The 24,040-nt window shown below is 47.4% G+C and overlaps 1 protein-coding gene across 1 annotated transcript; it reads left to right on the plus strand.

The window, feature by feature from the left end:
- The first annotated feature begins 3,094 nt into the window (after window positions 1–3,094).
- Cpa5 (carboxypeptidase A5) lies at window positions 3,095–23,810 on the plus strand. Its single transcript, XM_048340226.1, has 12 exons — window positions 3,095–3,176; window positions 4,162–4,329; window positions 5,140–5,221; window positions 6,196–6,330; window positions 14,211–14,309; window positions 16,069–16,170; window positions 17,222–17,323; window positions 17,672–17,782; window positions 18,122–18,212; window positions 22,001–22,200; window positions 22,690–22,774; window positions 23,172–23,810. The coding sequence occupies exons 2-12, from the start codon at window positions 4,220–4,222 to the stop codon at window positions 23,357–23,359; spliced, it is 1,305 nt and encodes a 434-aa protein (XP_048196183.1). The 5' UTR covers window positions 3,095–3,176; window positions 4,162–4,219; the 3' UTR covers window positions 23,360–23,810.
- The last annotated feature ends 230 nt before the right edge of the window (window positions 23,811–24,040 follow it).

Consider the following 24,040-nt stretch of genomic DNA (forward strand, 5'->3'; position numbering starts at 1 on the left):
CTAATACATTTTAATGTTTGGTGTAGAAAGTTCCCCTATTTCCTTCTTCAGGATTGTCTTGATGCTTCTTAGGATCTTTGATTTTCCATATACATTTAAATCAGTTTGTAAGTTTTGTATAATCATTGGGCTCTTTGGGTGGAACTACACTGACTCTCTGGATTTGTTAGGGAGAATGAATAATTTTATGACATTGCATTTTCTTATTCAAGAATACAGACCTAAAAGGGTTTCTAAAGATATATGATCAAAGCAAAGGATCAGCTCACAGCTATACCACAAATGATGTACCATGAGTGAGAATGAGCAGAAGGACAAAGCCTTCTAGAATTGTAATGATCTGAGGCTGGGAATATGGCCTAGTGGCAAGAATGCTTGCCTTGTATACATGAAGCCCTGGGTTTGATTCCCCAGCACCACATACATATATATAACGTCCAGAAGTGGCACTGTGGCTCAAGTGGCAGAGTGCTAGCCTTGAGCAAGAAGAAGCCAGGGACAGTGCTCAAGCCCTGAATCCAAGGCCCAAGACTGGCCAAAAAAAAAAAAAAAAAAAAAAAAAGAAGAAAAAATTGTAATGATCTCATATAGTATATACAATAGCTATGTTTTGTAAGTTTAAAGAAGCAAAGAAGTTCTAAAATATATAAGGAATTTGAATAATTTGAGCTAAAAATATTAAATAGAACTTCTAAAAGTGAAAAAGGGAGTACCATATTGTGTTGACTATAAAACAGAAATGATTATAGATGCACCATAATTTTATGTGCCATCAAACACTGCCACTTATCACTACAATATGTCACAAATTGTGTGAAGCATCTTGATTTCTGAGGTGTTAAAATGCAGGGGAAAATGTTTCAGAATCAATGTGCTATAAGTAATTGAAATTTGAAACTTAGAAGATCGATTAAATCACATTAAATTCAATCAATGGGAAAAATCATTTACTGGAATAAAGAAACAAATATTTGGAGCTGGGGATATGGCCTAGTGGCAAGAGTGCTTGCCTCGTATACATGAGGCCCTGGGTTCGATTCCCCAGCACCACATATACAGAAAACGGCCAGAAGTGGCGCTGTGGCTCAAGTGGCAGAGTGCTAGCCTTGAGCAAAAAGAAGCCAGGGACAGTGCTCAGGCCCTGAGTCTAAGCCCCAGGACTGGCCAAAAAAAAAAAAAAAAAAAAAAAAAGAAACAAATATTTGATACAAATAAATTTTCTAAAATGTAGCCCAGAGAGACAATAAAATAAAAATACAACAGAATGGTTCCAAGTCTTGGAGGATAACATGAGAAGGCCTAAGGAGCAATCCCAAAGCTCTCGATGCAGGAAAGAGGGAATGGAAATTATAATGGCTGAGAAAATCTGCAAACAGTGGAAAGAGAGTGATACTCAACTACAGGAAACTAAATGGTCCTCAAGCTAAGAGAGAACAGTACCTAGATTGTATAATGGTGTATCTGGAGAATATATCATAATAAAATTGTGGAACATCAAAAGCAAGGAGATCTTCAAAGCAATGGGGAATAAGGAAAAAAAAATCCCATCCTAAATAAACATGAAGTAGACCAACTAATTAAACATCAAAAATGGAAGCCAGAATATTTTGTTCAGTATGTTGAGAGAAACGCAATAATCAAACTAGAATCTAAGCCCATTAAAACTCTTTCAAATAATTTTCAACTGAATACAAAGAAACGTTTGCTCAAGGAAAGTTGGAGAAGAGAGACTTCAAACAGGAAGGAAAGGAGCTTCGGCCCAGGGAAGTCGGAAGTCTTTTAGGAAGAAGGTGGCAGAGCTCCAGTGTTCCCAGAAATCCACGTGGGAAACGCGCTCACCTCTCAAAGGTCTGCCGGTCTCCTTCTACAACTGTTTGGCATCTGCAAACACTTTTTGTGCCAACCCAGTGAGCCATTAGAAGCCAACCCATTAGAAAAGTTACTGTTCAAGTATCTTACACCACAGTTGAGCTGTTTGATTCAGGCAGAATTGAGTAGGTATCTAACCTGCCCATCCCCAGGAAAGAAAAGTGCTCTGACAACATTTCTTGAGGGAAAACTTTAGGAAGCCTGTGTTAGTTGTCCTAGGGTACAATGTACCTTCCTGATAACAGCACATACACTAGTTCTAACTTTCCTTTTTTTTCTGGAGAGGCCAAACAGGGAGTCTTTATCAGAAAGCCAGCGACTGCAAGTGGACTCATGTCCCTTACCTGTATGCTTTTAAAGTTCATTGTTTACTTACCACATTAGAAATGTAAGGGCCAGAGCAGTGTCAGTCTCCATTTCACTCCTTAGACATCAGCAAGTGCCTTGTAAATGTTCCGTACCTATTTACTGGGCAAAGGATTAATGGGTAATTAACTATGAGTGAGAAGCCACTATGAAGCATTAGGTGAAGCAGAGCTTTGGGTCTTTGCTTCAAATTCAGCCCACGGAGGTAATGCATTTCCAGTTGGTGGCTTCCCATTGTACTGTGCTGTCCGACATGGTAGCCTTGTAGCTACTGACATTTTATTTGATTACAATCAAGAATTCAAGCCCTCAGCCAAGTATACCACACGTCAAGTATCTAATGACTACTGTACTGGCCAACATGGATGTAGAACATTCCCATTATCACAGAAAGTTCTATGGAAGTGCTGCCATAGAATTTTCAAGAATTCCAAACGGTTCCCCTCTGTTTCTCTCTCTCTCTTGCTTTCACTTTCATTCTTTCTGTCTCTCTCATCCCTAAACCAGAGTCCAGGAATAGTTGTCTCATTGTGACTGACTTAAAAGATGCTTTTGAACAAGAAGATGCTGGGAGCTTTTGGTGACTAGTACTATTCTCACTTTTTTTTGTTGTTCTTCATTCCTGAGCTACTTAATGTTCGCCAGCCCATTCTTTTATTCCCATTGCTGCTTAAGCTGCATGTTGCTTGCATAATTGCTTTCCTTTCTCATTTCCTTAAACTCTTTGCTAATGCTACTGTCTGAGAATTGCCAAGGTCACCGCTCTAGGAGAGCCTGGGGCAACTCATCAGCTGACCCATGAAGTAATGGAGTAGGGCAGGAGAGGCCAGGACCAGGGCATTCTAGCAACAGAAGAGCCCTTTCTCTGCACATGGCCAGTTAATTGGGCATTCTGGGAAAGTACGGCTGGTGAGGGGGGCTTCTGAAAACTTCTGGGGACAGTTAAGTGGCCTTTTGTTGGCAGCCTGTGTGCAACAAGTTGGGTGGATTTTGTCCCTGTCTTGTCCTACCTCTAGTACATTTTCTTTTAAATTTGTTACTTGGGCCTCTTTTTTTTTTCTTCTTCTCTGCTTTCCTCCTACTACACCCAGGCCATAATTAGGGGAGGGGGCGGGGGGGGGGAGGTAGTCAACCAGAAGATAGAGACAAAACATCTTGGTTGGGTTGTTTTTTTCCCCTAGATGATATATGCTTATTTTTTCCCCTCCCCATCCTCTTCTCTGTTCTTCCCTCTTGCCCCTCCATTGCAGACCTAATACAGACCGCAGCTGTGACTCAGGGTCAATGCCTTTGAAATTATAATACATTATATTTTGTAGGCTTCGCCAGGCTTATTCACGCAGGCTGTCTCATCTAATGCCCCAAAGCCCCTGTGAGGTAGGGAGGGGAGATATTATTAACCCCACTTAACTAGAGAGTTAGTTAACTGTGATTAGATTAGGTCACAGGTCCCAGATCCTGAGCACCCTGTTCTCTGTCTCTGAGTCCAGTGGCCTTTCAATGACGTCCATGCCTTTCTGTGTAAGGAAGATATGGTCTGGGGACAGTGTGAGTGGATGGGGAAGGCCAAGCAACGGAAAAGAGAAATTTTTCAGGGGAGGGAAGAAAGGAGTGTCATTCCAGGGCTACTCACTACTCCTCTTTCTCTGGAGATGAAAGATTCGATGTTCAGGAGGGAACTGGCCTAGCCAACCTCTTTCCCATCCCTGAGAGGAAAGAAAAGATGAGGAGATGGCCTCCTTTTCCTTGCTTCCTTCTGCTCATCCCAAGAGAAGATGGGCCTCAGCAGCGGGTGGGGAGAGGACTTGACTTGGCTCCCCCAAGGCCTGACCTCAGCGAACCCCATGTTGGGTCCCCACACAGCCTACTACCCAGTCTCAGGCCAGGTCTGCTGGCCTTTATGTGTTGTACTGTCTGTCTGTCCAGAGCCTGCACCATGCTTGGGCACAAGGAAAGCCCTTGAAGCCTGCCTGGAGGAAGAAGCATGCAGGGCACCCCCAGGGAAGGGCCTGGGCTGTCCCCTGTGGATGGACGGACGCTCCTGGTCTGCAGCTTTATCTTGGCATCAGCTTGGGGCCAGATGAATTTCACAGGGTGAGTCGTTCAGTGGGAAGGAAGGCTGGCTGGGGGTGAGAAGATCCTTCTGGGAGGGGTGTGTGTGTGTGTGTGTGTGTGTGTGTGTGTGTGTGTGTGTGTGGTGTCTGGCCTGGTAGGACTAGACCAAGGTGAAGTTAGAGTGGAGTTCCCATCCAGAACTTACTTCAGTTTCCCTAGTCTTGCCCTGTCATTATCCCTCCTCAAATCTGGAGTTCTTAATCTAGGGTTCAGGTGATTTTTAGGGCTCCAGGAATCCTCTGAGATCATGTGTCATAGTCACTTCTTTGAGAGTGAAGGGTACATAACTTTTCTGTTTCTTGAAGAATCTAGTGGTTTCTATAAGGCTATGTACCCCTGCCTCAAATAGATGTGTCATTGTTGTCTTTCAAATGATAGTAAGTTCTAGTATATGCCCCAGGACACCTGTGAATATAACAATACATTTTCCACAGAGAAAAGGAGGCACAGCCTAGAGAAAGGTTCAGTCTCAGGGCCATGACTGTTCCCCTGAACCCTTGTACAATCTGTGTCTTTCTCCCCTCCATTCCCTTGCGTCGGTCCTTCCCCCCCTCGCCCCCGCCACCTTTCTTTCTCTGATAGGCTTGATTTGGTCCTTTGGGTGATCTAGCCTTGGGTTTGGAGTGACCACCAATGCTAGGCTAAAGGATTGTCTAGCTCTTAGAGCGCTGAGCCCCTTGTGCCAGGTCCCCACCACTGAGCTTCTTCTCCACTCCACCCTTTTCAAGTGCCACCAACTCCAGGGGGGCACCCTCTGCAGCTTCCTCTACCTTCCCCATGTCTTTCCAGGGACCAGGTTCTTCGAGTCCTGGCCAAAGATGAGAAGCAGCTGTCACTTCTCAGGGATCTAGAGGGCCTGAAGCCCCAGAAGGTGAGGACTTCGCAGGGTTCGGGGCCAGCTGTCCCTCACCCCCAGCCGCTTACACCTCGGCTCCTTGTCCAGCTCTCCACACCCCAAACTTGCCCTTCTAGGAATCTACCAATGATTACTAAACTGTGGGAAAATCACACAGGGTTCCTCTCCCGAACACTGGCTTACGAAGTTGGGTGTTCTTTTTAGCCCTCCCCTCTGTCACAGATGTGGGGGGGGGTTGCTGAGTGCATTCTGGAAACAGCTGGAGTGTCCCAAAGCCACATGGGAAGTGCAGATGTCCCTGGTGGGGTGCTATCCAGCACTGGGACTGGACTCCTCTACGTTCTGATTGAAATGACTTAGCTTAGCAAACCTGTCTTTTATTTGGGTTCCTCCTTACCAGCTGGAGTGTTTGGTTTCAAGAACATTTGTCTCTACACGTTTTCATAATGGGAAACAGTTTCTACGATGATAGGAGAGGAATTTTGTTTCAGAGCTGGAGACACAACCAGCTATTTATGGGGGTAGCCCAAAGCCCTTACTTCTATTTGTATGAACGTCCTTATAATGAGACGTTTTATAAGTGTCTACAGTTTATAAAGTGACAACAGTGCCGAACCTGAGCTCTGCTTTTCCAGGAGCAATGACGGCCTCCCGCTTTCTGCCTGAGTCCTTGTCTGTGTTAATGTGCCAGTGATGAACACTCTCCCCTTTAAGAACTCTTTCATGCTCTGTGGATCCAGGTGAAGTTACAATGGGAGAGAGAGCAAGGGAGACTGGGAGCCACAGGTGCATCAAAGAAGAGACTGTTACTTTCCTCATTTGGAGAGTATGCTTGTTTGTCTCTGTCTTCCCGCTCACCTTAGAGCTTTCATTATGGAATTGGAGTCCTATTAAGTATCAGAGAAAACCCCCTGGCTCTCCAGGGCACCTATAACATTGTATAGGGAAAAGCAATAAACATAAGTGTTCTTCTTTTCTTGGTGACCCAGGTGGACTTCTGGCGTGGGCCTGCCAGACCCAGCCTCCCTGTGGACATGAGAGTTCCCTTCTCTGAGCTGAGCGACGTCAAGGCGTATCTGCGGTCTCATGGCCTTGCCTACAGCGTCATGATAAAGGACATCCAGGTGAGGTCCCATCTGGTATGGTGAGGGTCTTGCCTTCCACATTCTTCTCCATCATGGCAGAAAAATGGGCTAAAAGTGGGCAATTTGTTTTTGTATCCCCACATGTGAATGGGCATACCATGGAAGGAATTAAGTTGTGTAGTTCTCAGAAACTTTAAACCTAGGACAGAGTTCAGGGAGAGAGCTCATGGCGAGGCCCTAGGAAGGAGTCTTGAGTGCATCTCCTGTGGAGGACTTTGTAGCTAGCAGCAAAGCAGGAAATGGGGAAGATAGAGACAAAAGGAAACTGCCGAGTCTCCCCTAACCTCTGATGGCTTCCTTTGCTTTTCTGTCCTGTCCCCATTGTGTCTCTGCTATGCCAGACTTGGGGGGGTGGTCCATGGGGAAATAAGTCCAGGGGAACCCTGCAGTGCTTTGGGAGATAAGCTACCGAGGAGGATGAAGGGAAATCTATCCTGGCACCCCGACCTCTCTGCCCTCCACTTGACACTGTACCTGCTAATAATGTCTTTCCTGAACACCATGCAATTCCAGCTCATCTGTTCCATCTACAAGGATATCCCCAAGACCCTCTGATATGTGCTGGATGCACAGATTCCTACTGGAACACATTTTTTCTTGGGTACCGCTCAGGGTAATCCTCCTCAGCTACATCCTTCCGCAGATGCTGCGGCTGGCCCTTGTACCTGTGGAATTGCATCCACCCAGACTCATTCCCAGATGTGTGGCTCAGCAGTAATCTCCTCTAAGGGCTGAGTGTGGGAACGTGGAGCCTCCCAGGGCACACACACTTGACACCGCATGCCGAGGGATAAACGCATTAAGCAGCATTCCTTTCCCAGGCGACCCCAGGGCTGTGACACTCACATCCATTCAGTCCTTTATCCTTCATCAGGCACATCTGTTTCCCCCGCCAACATGTAGGGGTGGGATGATTCCTTAATTAAGTCCCCCACCAACAAAAATGGAGAAACTCCCACAGACAAAAGAGGCCGCCACATCAAAAGGAAATGGAACTTAACTTCTCATTTTGAGCCTATTTTATTTTGACGTTCATATTTCTCTGCTTCTGCTGTGTCCTCAAAACAGGATGTGGGGGGCTCAGCATTTGACAAACACATATGCACAGACCTTGGTGGTCCCTCTGGAGTTGTCATTTGCCTGTCCTTCCCAGATGTCTCCAGCCCCGAATCTCTCTGGGGCTTTGTTGACCTTCTCAGGAACATGCTCTGAACTCTCCATCCTAACCCTAACCCTGCCTGGCAGAAGGCTGCAAAGCGTCAGGCTTTGACTGCCATCCTTGAGATCATTCCGTGGATGTCAGGGTGCCTGGAGTGGGGAGCGATGATTGTTTCCTTGATTTATGGCAATGATGGAGGAAGAATCTTAAAGGGGACTGGCTCAGAGGCACCAACACGATGGAAAGGGCTGTGTAGTGGTTGGAGACCAGGCTTGTTTCACACATTGACACAAGCCTGCTTTTCTGTCTGTCCTCACTATCAGTTGATCGAGTCAAACCCAGCATTTGCCAAAGTTTCCTCTACAGAGCAAGCCCTCAGGTGGGCAGACTATGTCTGCAGAACGATACAGTTCACTGGCAGGTTAGAATAAGCATGTACAGAGGGGTCTCATTAATAGGTCGACCTTTGTCTCCTTGGCTGCCTGCCCTCCACCCTTTAAGGCTCAGTAATATTAAAAGAGTAATATTACTTAGTTGGGGTTTAGTAAGTGTTAGTCAAATCAATGGGTATGAGAAAGAAGGAGGAAAGAAGAAGGATGTTTGATGGCTAGGGCCAGACTAAGGGGAGTATAGCAAACCTTTGCTCTCTGAGTTCACTTTGGACAAAGACTGCAAAGGTTCTTCAGATCTCAGCCTCTGGAGTAGCTAGGATTACAGGTCTGAGCCAAGGGCTCCCTGGCTTGCAAAGTACCTCCCTTCTTTCCTGGTTTAGGGCTCAGCCTGCAGCTTGGGAAGATGAGGTGGGTGCATTATTCAACCCACCTACAAACACAGAGATGCCTACTGTGTGCTGGACATTGAGAAAGGTGCTAGAAACCCAAAGATTAAAAAAAAAAGAAAAATCTAGAGCTGTGTGCAGGGGACTTGGAGGGTGTGGGGGATGGGAGGGAGGGAGTGAATGGGTGATTACAATGGAGTGGCTGAACACAGGTTGCTATGGGAGCGGATATGAGAGCTGCACTGCTAGTCCTGGTGTGGAAAAGGAGGTAATTACGGTGTGACTGAAGAGCTGGGAAGGAGGGAGGGGGGAAGGAAAGGGAGGTGGGGAGGGGGTTCTTGCCCCAACTGGTGATGAAGCTAGATCCCGTTGCAAAAAAAAAAAAAAAAGACATCGTGGACCCTCTGCAGGCATCAGGATTTTATTCCTAAGCCATGGGCGCTTTGGCATGATCAGATTGGCATTTGTACTCTGACAGTGACAGTGTTGAGCGAGGGATGGGGCCAGGCAGATATTTGACAGGCAGGAGGGTGGTGAGGAAATTGCAATGGGCCAGGCGAGAAATTATCTGATTCCAAGAGAGCTCTATTTGCATTTAATTTTGCTTCACCTCCTCGTTCTTTTCAGCCCTTTGGTGTGTTTTTGTTTTGTTTTGTTTTGTTGTTTTTTTCTCTCTAGGATGAGTCACCACGGAAAAGCTTCGCACCAGCAATCAGTGCTGTGGATTTTAATGGCTTTTTTCTTCTGATTACAAAATTAATAAATATTCATGTTAGATAATTTGCAAAATAGGAGAAAAGCACCAGAAGAAAACAAAAGTCACCCCTGCTCTGACCATCTACAGCAGAATATAATTTAGCGTAAATATTGCATCATCAAATTCTCCCTCTCCACTGCATTGTTCCCATCAGCATACAAATTGAAAGTTATTTCTCCCATCTTCAAAAGTCCGCTTGATCCCTCCCCTTCCCATCTAGCCCACATCCCTTTCCCCTGTACAGCAAAACTCCAGGAACCACTGGCTTTTCACTTTTTTGCTGTGACCACCCATTGCCTTGGTCAGTCTGTCTACCCCTTGAGTTACCAGAGAGGCCCTTAATTAATAATGGCCCATGACACTCTAGGCCCAACTCAGACAGAGGTCAGCTCTCAGTGTCTGTCTTTGGCAGACTTAGCTGTTTGTTTGTTTTTTGTCTGCCTGAATCAGGTGTGAACTCTGGGCAGCCAAGGTACTGAACTGTCCTGGGGTCATCCTCATCTAGCTGATCCACTGCCATAGTCATTTTCTTCTTTCCAGCTCTGTCTGTAGAACTCACTCCTCCATATTCCCATCCAGGTATGGATGCTAAATCCCTTCTACTTCCTCACCGTGTCTCCAGCCAGTGCCTTTCCCTGAATGCCAGCCATCTTCTCCATTACCTCAGAGTATCTGATAGGCAGCACAAATCTTACAGGTGCAAACTGAGCCTCCCCCATCTCCAGCTCCTCCCCTGGGCTTTCCTCAGCTCAGGAAACGGCAGTGGACCCTTCCATACACCCAAGGCAAGAAACTTGAAGTCATTCTTCACTTTCTCTCATAGCCCACAGCCAACCCACCAGCAAATCCTCTGGGCTGTTCTCTCCAAGTCTTTCTCAGCTAATCCCGTACTACCACCCTAGGCTAGCATGCCATCTGCTCACAGCCAGATTAGCCCAGTAGATGTCTGAATGCTCTCTCCCGTCTCACCCTTGACTTCTCTGCCTCTCAGCATCCAGAGGGGTCCTTTAAAAACACACGAATGGAAGTCAGGCACCAGTGGCTCACAACTGTAATCCTAGCTACTTAGGAGGCTGAGATCTGAGAATTACAGTTTGAAATCAGCCCAAGCAGGAAAGTCCGAGAGACTCAAATTAACCACCAAAAGTGCTGGTAGGGGAGCTACGGCTCAGGTAGAGTGCCAGCCTTGAGTGAAAAGCCACGGGACAATTTCCAGGCTTTGAGTTTAAGCCTCACACCACTACACAAGGCTAATTGTGTTCTTCTCCTGCTTAAAACTCTCCAGTGGTTTCTTCCAACTCTTCCAAAGAAAAAGCCACAGCCTTAAAGGGGTCATGAGTTGTCAGTGCTCTACTCTGCCCCATGTCACTGACCCTTCTGTCCCTGGCTTGTTGTAGACTTCCTTGCTATTCCTTGAGCTTGCTTGACCGATTCCTGCTTGAGGGCCTTTGACTGGTCCCTTTCCCTAGAATGCTGTTCCTGCAGATAACTGCATGCACCTCATTTGCTCACTGCTTTCAATCTTGAAGTTTTGATACAAGGTCTTGTTATATAGCCCTGATCTGCCTTAAACCTGGAATCCTCCTACTTTAGCCCTCTCAAGTGTTTGGATTACAGGCATGTACCAGCTTCTCTCTCTCTCTCTCTCTCTCTCTCTCTCTCTCTCTCTCTCTCTCTCTCTCACACACACACACACACACACACACACACACACACACGTGTGGTACTTAGGGCCAGTCACTCTCCCTTAGCTTTTCACTCAAGACTGGTGTTCTACCACTTGAGCCACAGCTCCGCTCTTTTTGGTGGTTAATTGGAAATACAAATCTCATGGACTTTCCTGCCCTGGCTAGCTTAGATCTCAGTTTCCTGAGTAGCTAGGATTAAAAGCATGGGCCACCAGTACCTGGCTTGCTTCACCTTAAATTTCTCTCCTATCTTCCCAGATCCCTGCTCCCCTCTTGGCATTTACTACTTCCCTGTCCTCCATAACCAATGGCTTTCCTTGTTGATCTGCCTTCCCAGAGGCTCTAGGAGCAGACAGAGTTTTTGTTTTGTTTTTGTTTTTTTTGATTGTTTTTGTAGCCTTTCAGCTTCTTGTGCCCAGTACATGATGTGCGCTCAACAAATGTTTGCCTAACAAAGGGTTTTTTAAAAAGAGGAAGGTCTATTGGCAGGTGTGGCATGGCATGGTCTAGTGTGGGTGGCAGCTGTAAAGATGAGGACAGTAGAGAGGACTGCTGGAGACAACAGGCAGGGAGCAATCAGTGGCAAGGCCCCAACGGCAGAAGTAGCTGGCTGGATCTACAGGGCAGGGACAGGAGAGGACCAGGCCCCTTTGTTGGGCCACATGAGGGACAGGTGCTGGCTACTGCATCCAAGTTATCATCTCCAGCAGCTGCCGTGTTTCATGTGAGGGAATCTGGGTTACTCTAGTCATGCTGATTATGATCCATCCCTGAGACCTAGTGTCACCCTGCTGTCCTTGTCATGGTCCTGGTCATCATCATCGCTAACATTTGCTAGCACCAACATACCAGGCAACTGAGATGAATCCTCATCTTCAGGAGAATCCTTGAAAGTATGTGCTAAAGGATGTGATAACATGTCCCACATTCCATGAGGGGAAACTGAGGCCCAGGGAAGTTCATCATTTGCTTGAGTTAGTGACACTGTCACAGTCTCAGTGGAGACAGCCTGGCCCTGCAACCAAACTCTGTTCTTGTACCACCTGCCTTCTCAGCCTTCATGATGGTTGCTTATGTGGTGTTTCATCTTGACTTTGGGTAGTGAAGCCAGGGGTTCCATTTTGACCTCTGAGAGACTCCATTGTAGCACCAGATCTGTCACCTTGCTCCACTTACGACACCTCCATAGCAAATGTTAGCCTGGAAGAGAAAGCCGACATCCCAGGAGAGGGACCTGCTGCCAACCCAGGGTGTCCACATGTTCCCTTGATTTGCATGCATGCGTGTGTGTCTGAATTGGAACTCAGCTGCAGAGAGGTCTGGCTTCCTGCAGGCCTCCGCTCAACTTTCAGACCCTCAGTGTCCTCCCCCCACCCCTGGCGGTGCTGTTCCTCACGAATGCCCGCACTGTTTCTCACTCCTTTCATAAATGAGTTTACACCAAGGTATCACTGCTCCTGTCATGGTATGGCTTCTAGGAAGGCAATGGTGGGATTACTGCTGAGTGTCTCCCCTCACCTTCATTTCCCGAGGAGACTAACAGGGCTGTCTTAGATATTTTAAACCCACGGTGAGTCGCTTTTTCTCTTCCTTTAGGCCTGAAAAGGGAGCAAACATCTGTGCAGTTTTCGGGCCTGGGTAGATTAATGTTCCTGGAATTGGGGCCCAGCTGGGAGGAGGGAGTTTGCAAAGTTGTTTGCAGTTTGGTCCAGATCTTTCATTTGCCTCCAAGTTGTTTTGTGGAACAAAGCCTAGCCTCTTAAGGGTTCTCTTCCTGTTGGGGGTCCCTGGCTATGTGGAAGAATGGGGTCCTCTGGACCTTCTTTCTAATTTCTCCACCCCCTGTCTCAGACCCTTAGCCTACTCGAGGAAATCAAGCAAGGGAAAACCCTGAAACTTCTTCCTAGAGAGGCCATAGCAGGAATAGACAGGCCCCTGCCCAGCTGTTGTCCTTCTTACAGCTGCTCCCCACAGCTGGCTGAACTGGCCTACCATGGCAGGCACACATACATTGGTCATGGTGGACCTCTGTGATTTCCTGGGAAATCCTGGGATTTCCTGGGGAGGAGACACATTCCTTTAGTTAGAACTTCTCAGGGTCCTGCCTGTGAGTGGCTGGTGAGAAAAAGGACTCCATCAACCATGTCTAACTTAACCATTAATCCCAGCTTTGCTCAAGTGGGGACCCCTAGCCTGGCCAACCCAGCTAAGGAAAGATTGCAATTAAATCTGAGCCTCAGACATTGGTTTCCAGTCCCATTTTGAGATCTGTGGACTTGCAATTTGTAAGCAAGGGGACCAGGCCCTCAGGGATGAGTGACTGGACAGCAGACTCATCTATAGTCAGGGATGTGGGGCCTCTCTCTTCCAACCCCTGGATTGAAGAGCTCACAGCTGCTACTTCACATTAGCCATTGGAGCATTTGGTTGTGGTTATATTTGTTCATTAAGAGTCCTTAATCATTGAAGTAGTAGAAGCATATTGTGAAGATGCAAAAATAGAGGGGAAAATTGCTTGAGATCCTAATCTTGCTATCCTAACAGGTGCTCATGGCATTTAGAATGGTGTGGGTGGTAAGCAGTGAGTAGTGAACCCAACCTGTGCACTTGACTCCTTCCCAGTGGGAAGTGCCAACAACAAATGGGTCTCAAAGGCATTGCTTTAGACTCACCTAAGCTGTGTTTAGGCAGCAGTTAAGAGAGTGGTGAAAGACACACCCACCATGATTTGGACTGGCTTTATCCATACCTAGCTCTTAGAATGGCTTGGATACCAGCTGTCTAGGCTGTTTGGGGGGTAGGGATGTGTGTGATATTGGCAGTCTGAGAAACCTGCTATTCCCGAGAGAGTGGCCGTAGGTCAGTGTGGGTTGTAATTTGTACAGAGTAAAGGCAATGTTGAGAGTAAACAATGCCTATCCTTTCCCAAACACCTTCATATCCAACATTATGTTGCCTCACACTGTGAGGCAGCGTGACAGATAATCGCTGTCTCATTATAAAATAGGGAAGATAATGGCAATAATCGAGTAGATGATATCCATGCCCGTTACAGGGAAAATGAGACTAGTGTCTTGAGTTCTTCTGGAGTGGACAGAAAGGACTGTCCTGTGAAAGACCTTGCATCCACAAAAAGATCTATGTCCTCCTTGTATATTCTTCCTTATAAATAAGTGAGTTATTATTGGTCACCCCTGCTCTAGCTGGTGGGAACTAAGGTTACATTAAGTTCCAAAGCAAGTTGGTAGCAAAGCCAGCCTTAGCTCTCCAGATACCGTGTCCTGTGTTCATTTGGAAGATGGCAACATGGATGTCAAGGAGAACCATCTAGCAACCACATTCCAGATGTAGCTCACATTCATGGGGCTCATTCCCCTGTGTGGGTACTGTTTAAATACAGCTGGCCGAGGCTGAGCTCAGCAAAGGCCAGATGACTCAACTCGGTCCTGCCTTCCAATGTATGTTCCTATCTCCTAGGTGCTGCTGGATGAGGAGCGAGAAGCCATGGCGAAATCTCGACGGCTGGAACGCAGCACCAGTAGCTTCAGCTACTCCTCTTACCACACCCTGGATGAGGTAGGTCTGTCTGGGCAAAGTTCAAGCTTTCTGTGTCTCTGAGCCTCCAAGGAGTCTCTAGGCTGAGACCCAGTGCTCTATTGGAGACCGTCAACTTGATGAGTGCACAGAAGAGATTAAGTAAGGGTCAATTAGGCAGGCTGGCAGCTTTCAAAAGAGGTCTAGACGCACTGTATTTATAAACGACTTTGTTGAATGACAAATTCTGTGTACAACCACTTAAACATAACAACAACAACAAAAACTCCAGAGGAAAAAAAAAAAAGAGGTCTAGAAGCCATGAGTCAAAGAGGGGGGATGGAAGTTCAGCAGTGTAGTACTAAGTAGGTACCAAGCTGAAAAAAGGATCTAGGCACACTAAGGTAGAGACCCATCACAGGCCAGAGCAGAATAGGCAGAGGATCTCCCTTGAGATCCCATTGACCTCTCCTGTGACCAGGCCTGGTGCTCACCCCAGGTGTGAGGGGTGGGAAGTCAGGCACATTGGAGAGCCATTCTTGCAGAATCAACAAGAGCTGCTTTCACTTGCAGAAGCGATAGCAGTTAGAGCAGGTGTGGCCAATGGTGACTTGTTTATAAGGGACAATTCACAAGAAGGGCACAGGGCTGATGACTCCAGAAAGAAATCAAGACACTGCTCTCATTGCTTCCTGCAAAGTACTTTTCTCATTTTGTAAGACCTAGAGTAGAAGATCCATTTGCTTCTATTTCTTGATCCAGTTATGTGCATTGAAAGGACAAGAGAATGAATTCATGTAGTCTTTCACCTATTGATGACAGAGATAAAATATAATTCTTACCTTCAATGGACTAAGAGTCTAGGGGTTTGTGAGAGATCTGTTAAATGGACTGTGTGGCCAAAGAGTGAAGGAAGAGAGAATTTCCAGCAGAGAACCATGTCTGGAGATTTGAGGAGGCTCAGCTACTGTTGTTCTTCCAGGCAAAGTCATAACTGCACTGGCAACCTGCCAGGCTCGCTGCTCTGATCTCTGAGGGCCTGTTAAGAGTTTTACTCCTAGTCCTCCTTCTCTACCTCCCACCACTATCTTACCACTTCCTCCTCCTCTTTCTTTTCCTTCCCTTCCTCTTCTTCCTCCTCTACCTGTCCCCTGTCTCCTACCCCTTCCTTTTGCTCCTCCTTCTTTTGCCCCCTTACCTTCTCTTCCTCTTCTTCCTCCATTTTCTTGCAGTCCTGGGGCTTGAACACAGGCACTTGCAATTTCTGGGTAGACTGGCACTCTACCACTTGACACCATCCTGGGTTACTTGCTGGCTACTTTTGAGGCAGTTTCTTGATTCCCACCTGGGTATGTGCCTGAGCTGTAACCACACACTGTAGGCTGACCGTTGTTGCTGGAATCACAAGTACTTGCCACTGCATCTAGCTTGCCTCTATGGAGATGTTGACTTTTCTGCCCCGCTGGTCTGAAATTTCCCTCCTCCCAATCTCCCAGCCTGAACCTCCACATAGTTTGGGATGACAAGTGTGTACCACCATGCCTAGCTCTGGGTTGCGAAAGGGGTCTGGTGAACTTTTTTGAAGACACACTGGCTAGGATTACAGATGTGAGCCACCAGCACCCAGCTGGGATTTTCAATACTTGATTTGGTGGGTTTTTTTTTTTTTTTTTTTAGACTTTTAGGGAAAGTGGGATAGCAATGAAGAGAGTGGAATGGGAGAATGAGAAAATTCAGAGTCATTTGAGGTTCCCTTCTCTTACTACTCAATTACCAATCTGATAGACTGCATTGCTTTTAGATATATAACTGGATGGACAACTTTGGAACTGAGCATTCAGATCTCGTCTCCAAAATTAACATCGGCAACAGCTTTGAAAATCGGTCCATTTTTGTCCTAAAGGTAAAACCTCACCAAAGGTAAAAGGTGGGAGTTCGGGGCAGAGAAAAGATGTTGTATACTACTGTCCTCCTATGACCCATGAACTCTGCGATGTGTCATTTAGGGACACACCCTTGTAGGTGTGGCCAGGTGATGGTACAGTGGTGTCAGGAAGTAGTAGGAGGGTTGCTAAGGAGATGGAGCAGAGAGACAGTTGTGGCCTTGGACTCAGGGTGAATGGGCCAGTCAATGTTCTTCCTGTTCGTTTGGTTGCTTTATCTATTACATACAAAAAGAGGTATGCAGAGGCTTCACGTACGTGACAATGACCGAGGAAGTCATCTGGCTCAGAGAGTCCCATGACTGAGCTTCCAGGGAAAGCAGCCAGCCCTTCACAGGGCCACTGGAACAGAACTTGAGCAGCTGTGGCAACTGCAGTGCCCTTGGCCATGAAGGAAGCAGGTGGACGAGTGCAGAGCCCACTGGAAAACAATTCTTAATACATGCCCTAAAGGGAACCCGGGAATGTGGACCATGTGGGGCACTCCATGCCAGTTCCAGGGCACACAAGTGCTGCTGGCCTTGCCAAGGGTCCAATGGATGTTCTCAAACAGCCACATGGCCCTTTCCTAACTTGACCCTTCATCTGTTTCTGCTTCCATCCTGGACAAGACACTATTGTAGTCTCTAAAGCTCAGACCTTGTCCAGCAAGGGAGCGTGCGTGTCAGAAGTGCTGAGTCTCAGACTCCTACCCAGATCTCTGGGGCAAACATGGGCCCATAGTCTGATGACATTCCCAACACTCTGAACTTTGTGCTCTGGGCAGATCACTTTGCCCTGCAAGTGTACCACCATAAGCCAGAGTTCCCTCCATGTGTGCACTTCGTGGGCCTACGCACAGGTACTTACTTGTGTGCATCCTCTCCCTTGGGCTAAGTGCACAGAATACATGGATCCTTTCTAGGTGGTGAGGCCTCCCAAGAAGCCTAGAGACAGCAACATCACTGTCTCTGGACATACCTCTGTCTGGGTGTCTGTTTCTCCGTCTCCCCGCCCCCCCCCCCCCCCCAGTTCAGCACTGGAGGGTTTCAGCGCCCAGCCATCTGGATTGACACTGGCATTCATTCTCGGGAGTGGATCACACATGCCACCGGCATCTGGACTGCCAAGAAGGTCAGCAGGGACCAGCAGTTGAGAGGCAGCCGTGATGGGGATGGAACTAGTGGGGAAGGGCTGCTCAAACTTCAGTCCAAAAATTAGACTCACTTCCTCTAAATTCGGGGTGCTCTAGTCTCTCTGCATCTTCAGGCCAGCTACCATGTGCTGTGACTTTATGTAGTACAGCATCCATGTCTCTTCTCTAGCCTCCAGTTATTTCAAATCCAAACCTTTATTTCTACATGGGGGGAGGGGTTATACAGGTGGCCTGATGCCATTCTTCCTGTAGTTATTGGCTGTGCAAATGTCCTGCTCCACCTCTGAGCGGCTAGTAAGGCCTCTTATCTGTCCTTCTTTCTGCAGATTGTCAGCGCATACGGCAAAGATCCTGTTCTGACCAATACACTGAACGACATGGATATCTTCATAGAACTTGTCACCAACCCAGATGGGTTTGCTTTTACCCACACCATGGTGAGGGCACCTGGGGAATTAGCTTGGGGTGAGGGCTAGGTTACCATGCCTCTGGAGCTGGCCCCTTTAGGGGCTTCCTACAGACAGCCTGGCTGAGGGCTTTGTAGGCCTGTGGCCTTGTGCCCTGCAACCTCCTGCCTGCTGCTCAAAGCCTGGCTTTAACCTTCCAATCAGTATCTGATCTACAGTCTTGGCTCGCTCAGCCCCATCCTATCCTAGAGGTTCCTTCCCTTTGCTCCTCTCTGCCCCACCAGACCCCGTTCATGGGTCAGGATGTCAGCGCTCCTATCCCTGGGAGTGGGCACAGTGAATGAGGTCACCTGACCTGGACTTTCTCAGAACCGCTTGTGGCGGAAGAACAAGTCAAGCAGACCAGGCATCTTCTGCATTGGTGTGGACCTCAACAGGAACTGGAAGTCAGGCTTTGGAGGTATGACACTCTGAGGTTGTGGGGTAGGGCTGGGTGGTCCCTAGCAGGTTCTGTTGGATTGCATTGACTCAGAATTTGTGAGGCAAGGACAACATCATTAGCTAATATGAGTCATGGACCTCGCCAGGCAAGCATGTGCTAAGAATGACTAAGACTGACTGTGAGATATGGTGAAAGGTTGCATGTGTGCCAAATGGGACACACAAATAGGAGCCCGGGGCTCCCAGATGGGGATGAACTTCAAGCGCTCAAACAGGGCTGAGAGAGGCCCACAGTAGTACAAAATAGTCGTACGACTTGTTCAAAAGTCAGAGTTTACAGTTTGCCCACAGGGTCCCCAGACTCTCTGTAAAGGAAGCACAGTCTAAGGAAATGCCCTGAATTCATTCCCTGTGACTTGAATCTTTCCAGGCTGAAGCTTGGTTTGTTTGTTCATTTATTTTTGTTCCAGTATCAGGGCTTGAATGTCCAGCATTTTTTGCTCAAAGTTGGTGCTCTTTCTTTCGAGCCATACTTCCATTTCCAGCTTTTTGGTGGTTAATTGGAAATAGATACCTCTTGGGTTTGTCTTCCCAGGCTGGCTTTAAACTTTAGACAGATCTCAGCCTGCTGAGTAGGTAGGATTATAGGCCACTGGTGCCCAGTTCTCTTTTTATTTTTGTTTTTTCTTGACTCGTTGCTTTGTGATTCGGAGCTGGTGGGTTGTGGAGCTGGTGGTATATACTTGTAGGCTGTATGATCACATTGCTCGCTGGGTAGCTTTCTCCTGAACTTCTTGGTGTTCTTCCCTGAGTGTCTCTCTCCTTCACGTGCTAGGGACACAGGGATTCCATAGGGAAACTGAGAACTCCAGAGACCCCAGAGATGGCCTGTGAATCCCAGGCCTGCAGTAGTTTGATGAGTGGGAGGCTGGTTTTAGCCAAGACAAAATCTCTAGGGCAAAGTCTCAGGAGCAGAGTCCCTCAGCCCCCCGGAGGAGGGTGGCAGCCGTATTTCCTGCTGGGGACAGAGTTTGGCTCCATAAGGGGCAGTGCCATAGGCTGATGGCTAAATCAGTAACCAAACACTGTAGATTTAGATTGTCTGTGGTTCTGAAAATCTGGTTTCTTGGAGTTGGTTTACATTGAAAAATTAAGACAGTTGTGAAGCACTGGGGTGCAAGGCCCCCAGCCCACATGGTGGGGCTGCCCGTGGGAGTCTGTCTGGGCTGCATGTGGAAACATGACTGAATACAATTAGATGTTTCTCCCTCCAAAGTGACCTGGTTTGTTCTGGGTGAACACTCATATGGGCCTTTCAGACTGTTTGCAGTCAGTGCTCACATGCTGAGATTAGCCCGGCTAAGTAGAAAGACAAATTATTTCTTGAAGAAAATAACTTTCGCAGGTTTCTCCAGAGGAAGAAAGAAAATCTGTATGTACACAATGTAAAAAACAATTATCGAGAAAAAAGCCCAATGGGGCCAAAAAAGCTCCCATAATCTCACTACCCAAAGATTACGGCTTTTAATAATTTACCATGTCCTTTCAGAGATTTCCCTTTGCTGTAAATTACATTTTTAGAGAAGGAAAAATAAATAGCTAATGAATCCATTAGCAAGTACTTGTGAAACATACAGGCTCAGAGGACCTTGACTGTGAATGTTGGAGAGGCGAGCAGCTAATTCCCATTTGGTTGGAGGGAAGATTAGTTTATTCTGCTTAGCTCCAACCAGAACTAATGGCCTGGAGTATTTCTCCATATTTGGGCAAAGCCACCTGGTTGTTGGCAGGGGAACTGCTTTGCCTGCGTGGGCTGCACACATAGACAAAGCTTTCAGCATCCTCTGTTCTGCTCATCTGTTGCTATTTGTCATTAATCAAGTAGAGCAGGTGCAGAAGCTCCCAGCAGACACAACAAACAGGGCCATTGTTGGTAGGGCCTGTGCCATATTGGTGGGCTGCTGCTCACCATTTTGCTCTGTAGGCATGTTCCCAACCAAGATGGGATGTGCACCCTGGTGAGAGAATGGCTTCTAGGCTGCCTAGGGCCAGGAACAGCAAGTGCCTGGGTTGGTGATGCAGGCAGAAAGACTTTGTTTATGGTTTTCTTATTGCCTTTAATTTGCTTGTATCATGAGTTGTCTGGAGACAGTCTCTTGCTGTGCCTGCTTCACCTGTTCTTGTGGTGAGGGCCATTTTGATCTAGCTTACTGTCCCTGAAGGCAAGAGAAATGCTCTGGCGTCCTCAGGAGATTTCAGACGCCCAGGAGTTCCCTGGTCTCTGGACTGGACTTGGGTGCTCCCTCCATTTCAGAGAGGAGGAAGAAGAGGAACGGAAAAATCCTTTCTCATGTTCCCATAATCTACAAGTCTTGACCAGCCTGTCTTAGCCCTCTTTAACATGGCCTTCAATGAGAGGAAGATCATACAATGTGCGTGACCGAAGAAGGAAAGAGATAAGGAAGCAAAGAAGAGGAGATGGGGACAAGTGCAACTTGTCAAAAAATAGAAGCATGACTCTTCTTTGCCCTGTCCTCCAAGTAAGGGTCCCCAGGCAGAATTAGCAAAGGCCTCCTGCTTGTGTGGTTCCCTAGGCCAGCCTCAATGACCACGGGGATCTGTTCTCTTTCCTTGGCTCCCCAAGTCCATAGAGCTCCTGCAACAAAGCTTGAGCACTCAACCAGCAGCAAACCCAGAAAGCGTCAAAGGATTGCTGCCCCCAAAGAGACACAGGGATTGGGACAGGGTTTCCTCTGCAGGCCTGCTTTCCAGTGGAAAGGCAGTCAGAATTTACCAAAAAGATGGGCCATCAGTGCTCTAATGTTGCTGAGTCATGGTGTGGCTCTGCTTTCTGATGTATGAGACCAAGTGATGCAGCAATAACAAATACTCCTCCAAGCCAGGCACCAATACAATAGCTCACGCCTGTAATCCTAGCTACTCAGGAAGCTGAGATCTAGAGATCGTGGTTTGAGGCCAGCCCAAGGTGGAAAGTCTGTGAAACTCTTATGTACCAAAAAGTTGGAATTGAATCTGTGGCTCAAATGGTAGCCTATCAGTCTTGAGCAAAAACCAAACCAAACCAAAACAACAACAATAATAGTAATAATAACAATACTGAGTGCTGGCGGCTCACAACTTCAATCCTAGCTATTCAGAGGGCTGAGAAGCCAGCGGGGCACAAAAGTCCATGAGACTTTTTATCTCTAATTAAACACCAGAAAACTGGAAGTGGAGCTGTGGCTCCAAGTGTTAGAGCACTAACCTTTGACTGAAAAAGGTCAGAGACAGAGCCCAAGCCCTGAGTTCAAGCCCCATAACTGACAAAAATGAATGAATGAATGAAATAAAAGCTAACAGACATCGCCAAGGTCCTTAGCTCAAACTCTAGTATTGGTACACACATAAAAATAATTCTTTAAAAATACTCCTCCGAATTTTGGTGGCTTAACACTGTCAGTTTATTTGGCATGCATACTATAGACCAACCAGTGTGGGCAGGTGACTCTTGGAAGCTCTTTTCCAGTGATGACGAAGGAATGCTGCTTCTATCGAGAATGTTTTGCTTTCAGCCACCACAGACAGAAAGAATGTGGAGAAGTCACCTTTGTGCTTAATAGCCTTAAACCAAGAGTGACGTAGCATGTCTTCTCACATTTTCATTGGTCCAAAGCAATCATATGACCTCAACCAAATTACAAAGGAAGCTGGGAGGCATGCAGGCTTTGTTTTTGTTTTATGGGCTCTAACTGTCTCTGTCACACCTGGGAATTCCAACCCTTTGAGGGGGCTTCATTTTACTTCCAGGAAATGGTTCCAACAAAAACCCCTGCTCAGAGACTTATCGTGGGCCCTCGCCTCAGTCAGAGCCCGAGGTGGCTGCCATTGTGGACTTCATCACAGGCCATGGGAACTTCAAGGCTCTGATTTCCATCCACAGCTACTCTCAGATGCTCATGTACCCTTATGGCCACTCTCTGGAGCCTGTTTCAAACCAGGAAGAGCTGGTAAGATGGGCTGCTCAGGGCTCATGGGGAGGGAAACCCTGTCTCTGGCACATAACCCGAGGATTATATCACTCCCCAAAGAGAGTCTGGACCAATGGGTCGACAGCTACTTTTGATCAAGTTCAAAACTGGAGGAGCTGCTGGGTGCTGAAATCTGGGGGTTGCGGCTCAAAGCCAGCCTGGACATGAAAGTCCCTCAGACTCTTATCTCCAATTAGCCAGCAAAAAGCCAGAAGTTGAGCTGTAACTGGTGGCAGCATGCTAGCCTTGAATACAAAAGTTTAGAGACAACGCCCTGACCCTGAGTTCAAGCCCCAGGATCAGCACAAAAACTCAACAAAACAAAACAAAATGCCCTGGCAGTGCTTAGCTCCCTTCTCACAAGAGCTATTTGCACAGTTGGCTTCCATGTTTCTCCCCAGCTGAGGGAGCAGGGAAGCTAGAGAGCTCCTTGGAGCCCTGGCCTCTACTTCTGGCTATCATTTGCAGTATAATCTTGCCAAGGACGCAGTCAAGGCCTTGTTCGAGGTGAATGGGATCGAGTACATGTTTGGCAGTATCAGCACCACCCTCTGTGAGTAAGCCACATCCACCTGAGCTCAGGCAGGTGACGCTTGAGCTGCCTGGGAGGACTGGCTAGACATAGGGCAGGACCACAGATCTAGCTAGGCTGGGCCAAATCTGTTTTCACATCTGTACAGACAAGTGGGCAGTGGTACCCAGGAAGCTGCTTCTTTGTAACCTCTGTGCACAGCTCTTGATGACAATGTCTCCTGAAAGGAAACACAGTCTGATGGCCTCCAGGAACTTTGTTTTTGCGGGGGGTGGAGGGTGGGGGGTGGGGAGATGGGTAGAGTAGAGGGCTGGGAGTAGCCTGGGACTGTTGGGATGGAGTGGGGGTTTGGCTCTGGAGTGCCTCTCTACCCTCTGACCACACCTTCTCTTTCTGTTTGGGGCCCTTTGGGGTTTAGATGTGGCCAGTGGGATCACCGTGGACTGGGCTTATGACAGTGGCATTAAATATGCCTTCAGCTTCGAGCTCCGGGACACAGGGCAATATGGCTTCCTGCTGCCAGCTTCACAGATCATCCCCACGGCCCAGGAGATGTGGATGGCAATCCGGACCATCATGAAGCACACCTTGAATAATCCCTACTAGCCAGAGCAGGCAGGGCTCTCGTTCCCTCTTCAAGACCTTGGGCTCTTCCTGAAGCCCAAGATATTCATCCCCTCCCTGCACCCCTGTCGGTCGCCTAGGAAATAGATGCAAGTTTGAACAGGCTTTGCTGCCTCTTGTGTTGGCTGCCATCCCTTTGGGTCAGTGTGAAGTGCTACCTGCAGGAAAATGAGAGGCCTGGAGTTTATACCATTCCTTTGCTTGCTGTGTCCTCAAGGCCAGAAGAGAAACCTCACCTCTGGTCCCAGTACATTTTAACATTACCTTGAAGGCGACAATGTTACCTAAAGGACAAGACCTTCAATCATCCCATGTATAACACCTTGTGGGGAGAGATGGGTCTAGACAGACAGCCTGATAGGTGATTCATTTTCCAGGATGGCGAAGGGGTACATCCCAGGGGACCTCATTAACCCCATACTGAATGTGAGCAAGTCACTGGTTTGTGGTCACTAAGAAGTTACTAAGAATTATATAGGGAGGCTATTTTGAGACCCTAATGAAGCACCTTCCCCATCTCATCCTTCCTTTGGTCTTTTATCCTCCTTTACCATGGATACATTGTATGGGGACAGTGGATTTGTTGCTCTGTCTTCAGATGCCCCTTAGAATAAGAAAGTAATGAATAACTGAATTGGGTGGCTTAACTTTATGGCAGAACTA

This window comes from Perognathus longimembris, chromosome 2 (genome assembly GCF_023159225.1).
Source record: "Perognathus longimembris pacificus isolate PPM17 chromosome 2, ASM2315922v1, whole genome shotgun sequence".
NCBI lineage: Eukaryota > Metazoa > Chordata > Mammalia > Rodentia > Heteromyidae > Perognathus > Perognathus longimembris.

Coding starts and splice junctions, on each gene's coding strand:
- Cpa5 (XM_048340226.1), top strand. CDS start 4,220: ATGCAGGGCACCCCCAGGGAAGGGCCTGGGCTGTCCCCTGTGGATGGA. Junction 4,330..5,139: donor GGCCAGATGAATTTCACAGG/GTGAGTCGTTCA, acceptor ATGTCTTTCCAG/GGACCAGGTTCTTCGAGTCC. Junction 16,171..17,221: donor GGTCCATTTTTGTCCTAAAG/GTAAAACCTCAC, acceptor CCCCCCCCCCAG/TTCAGCACTGGAGGGTTTCA.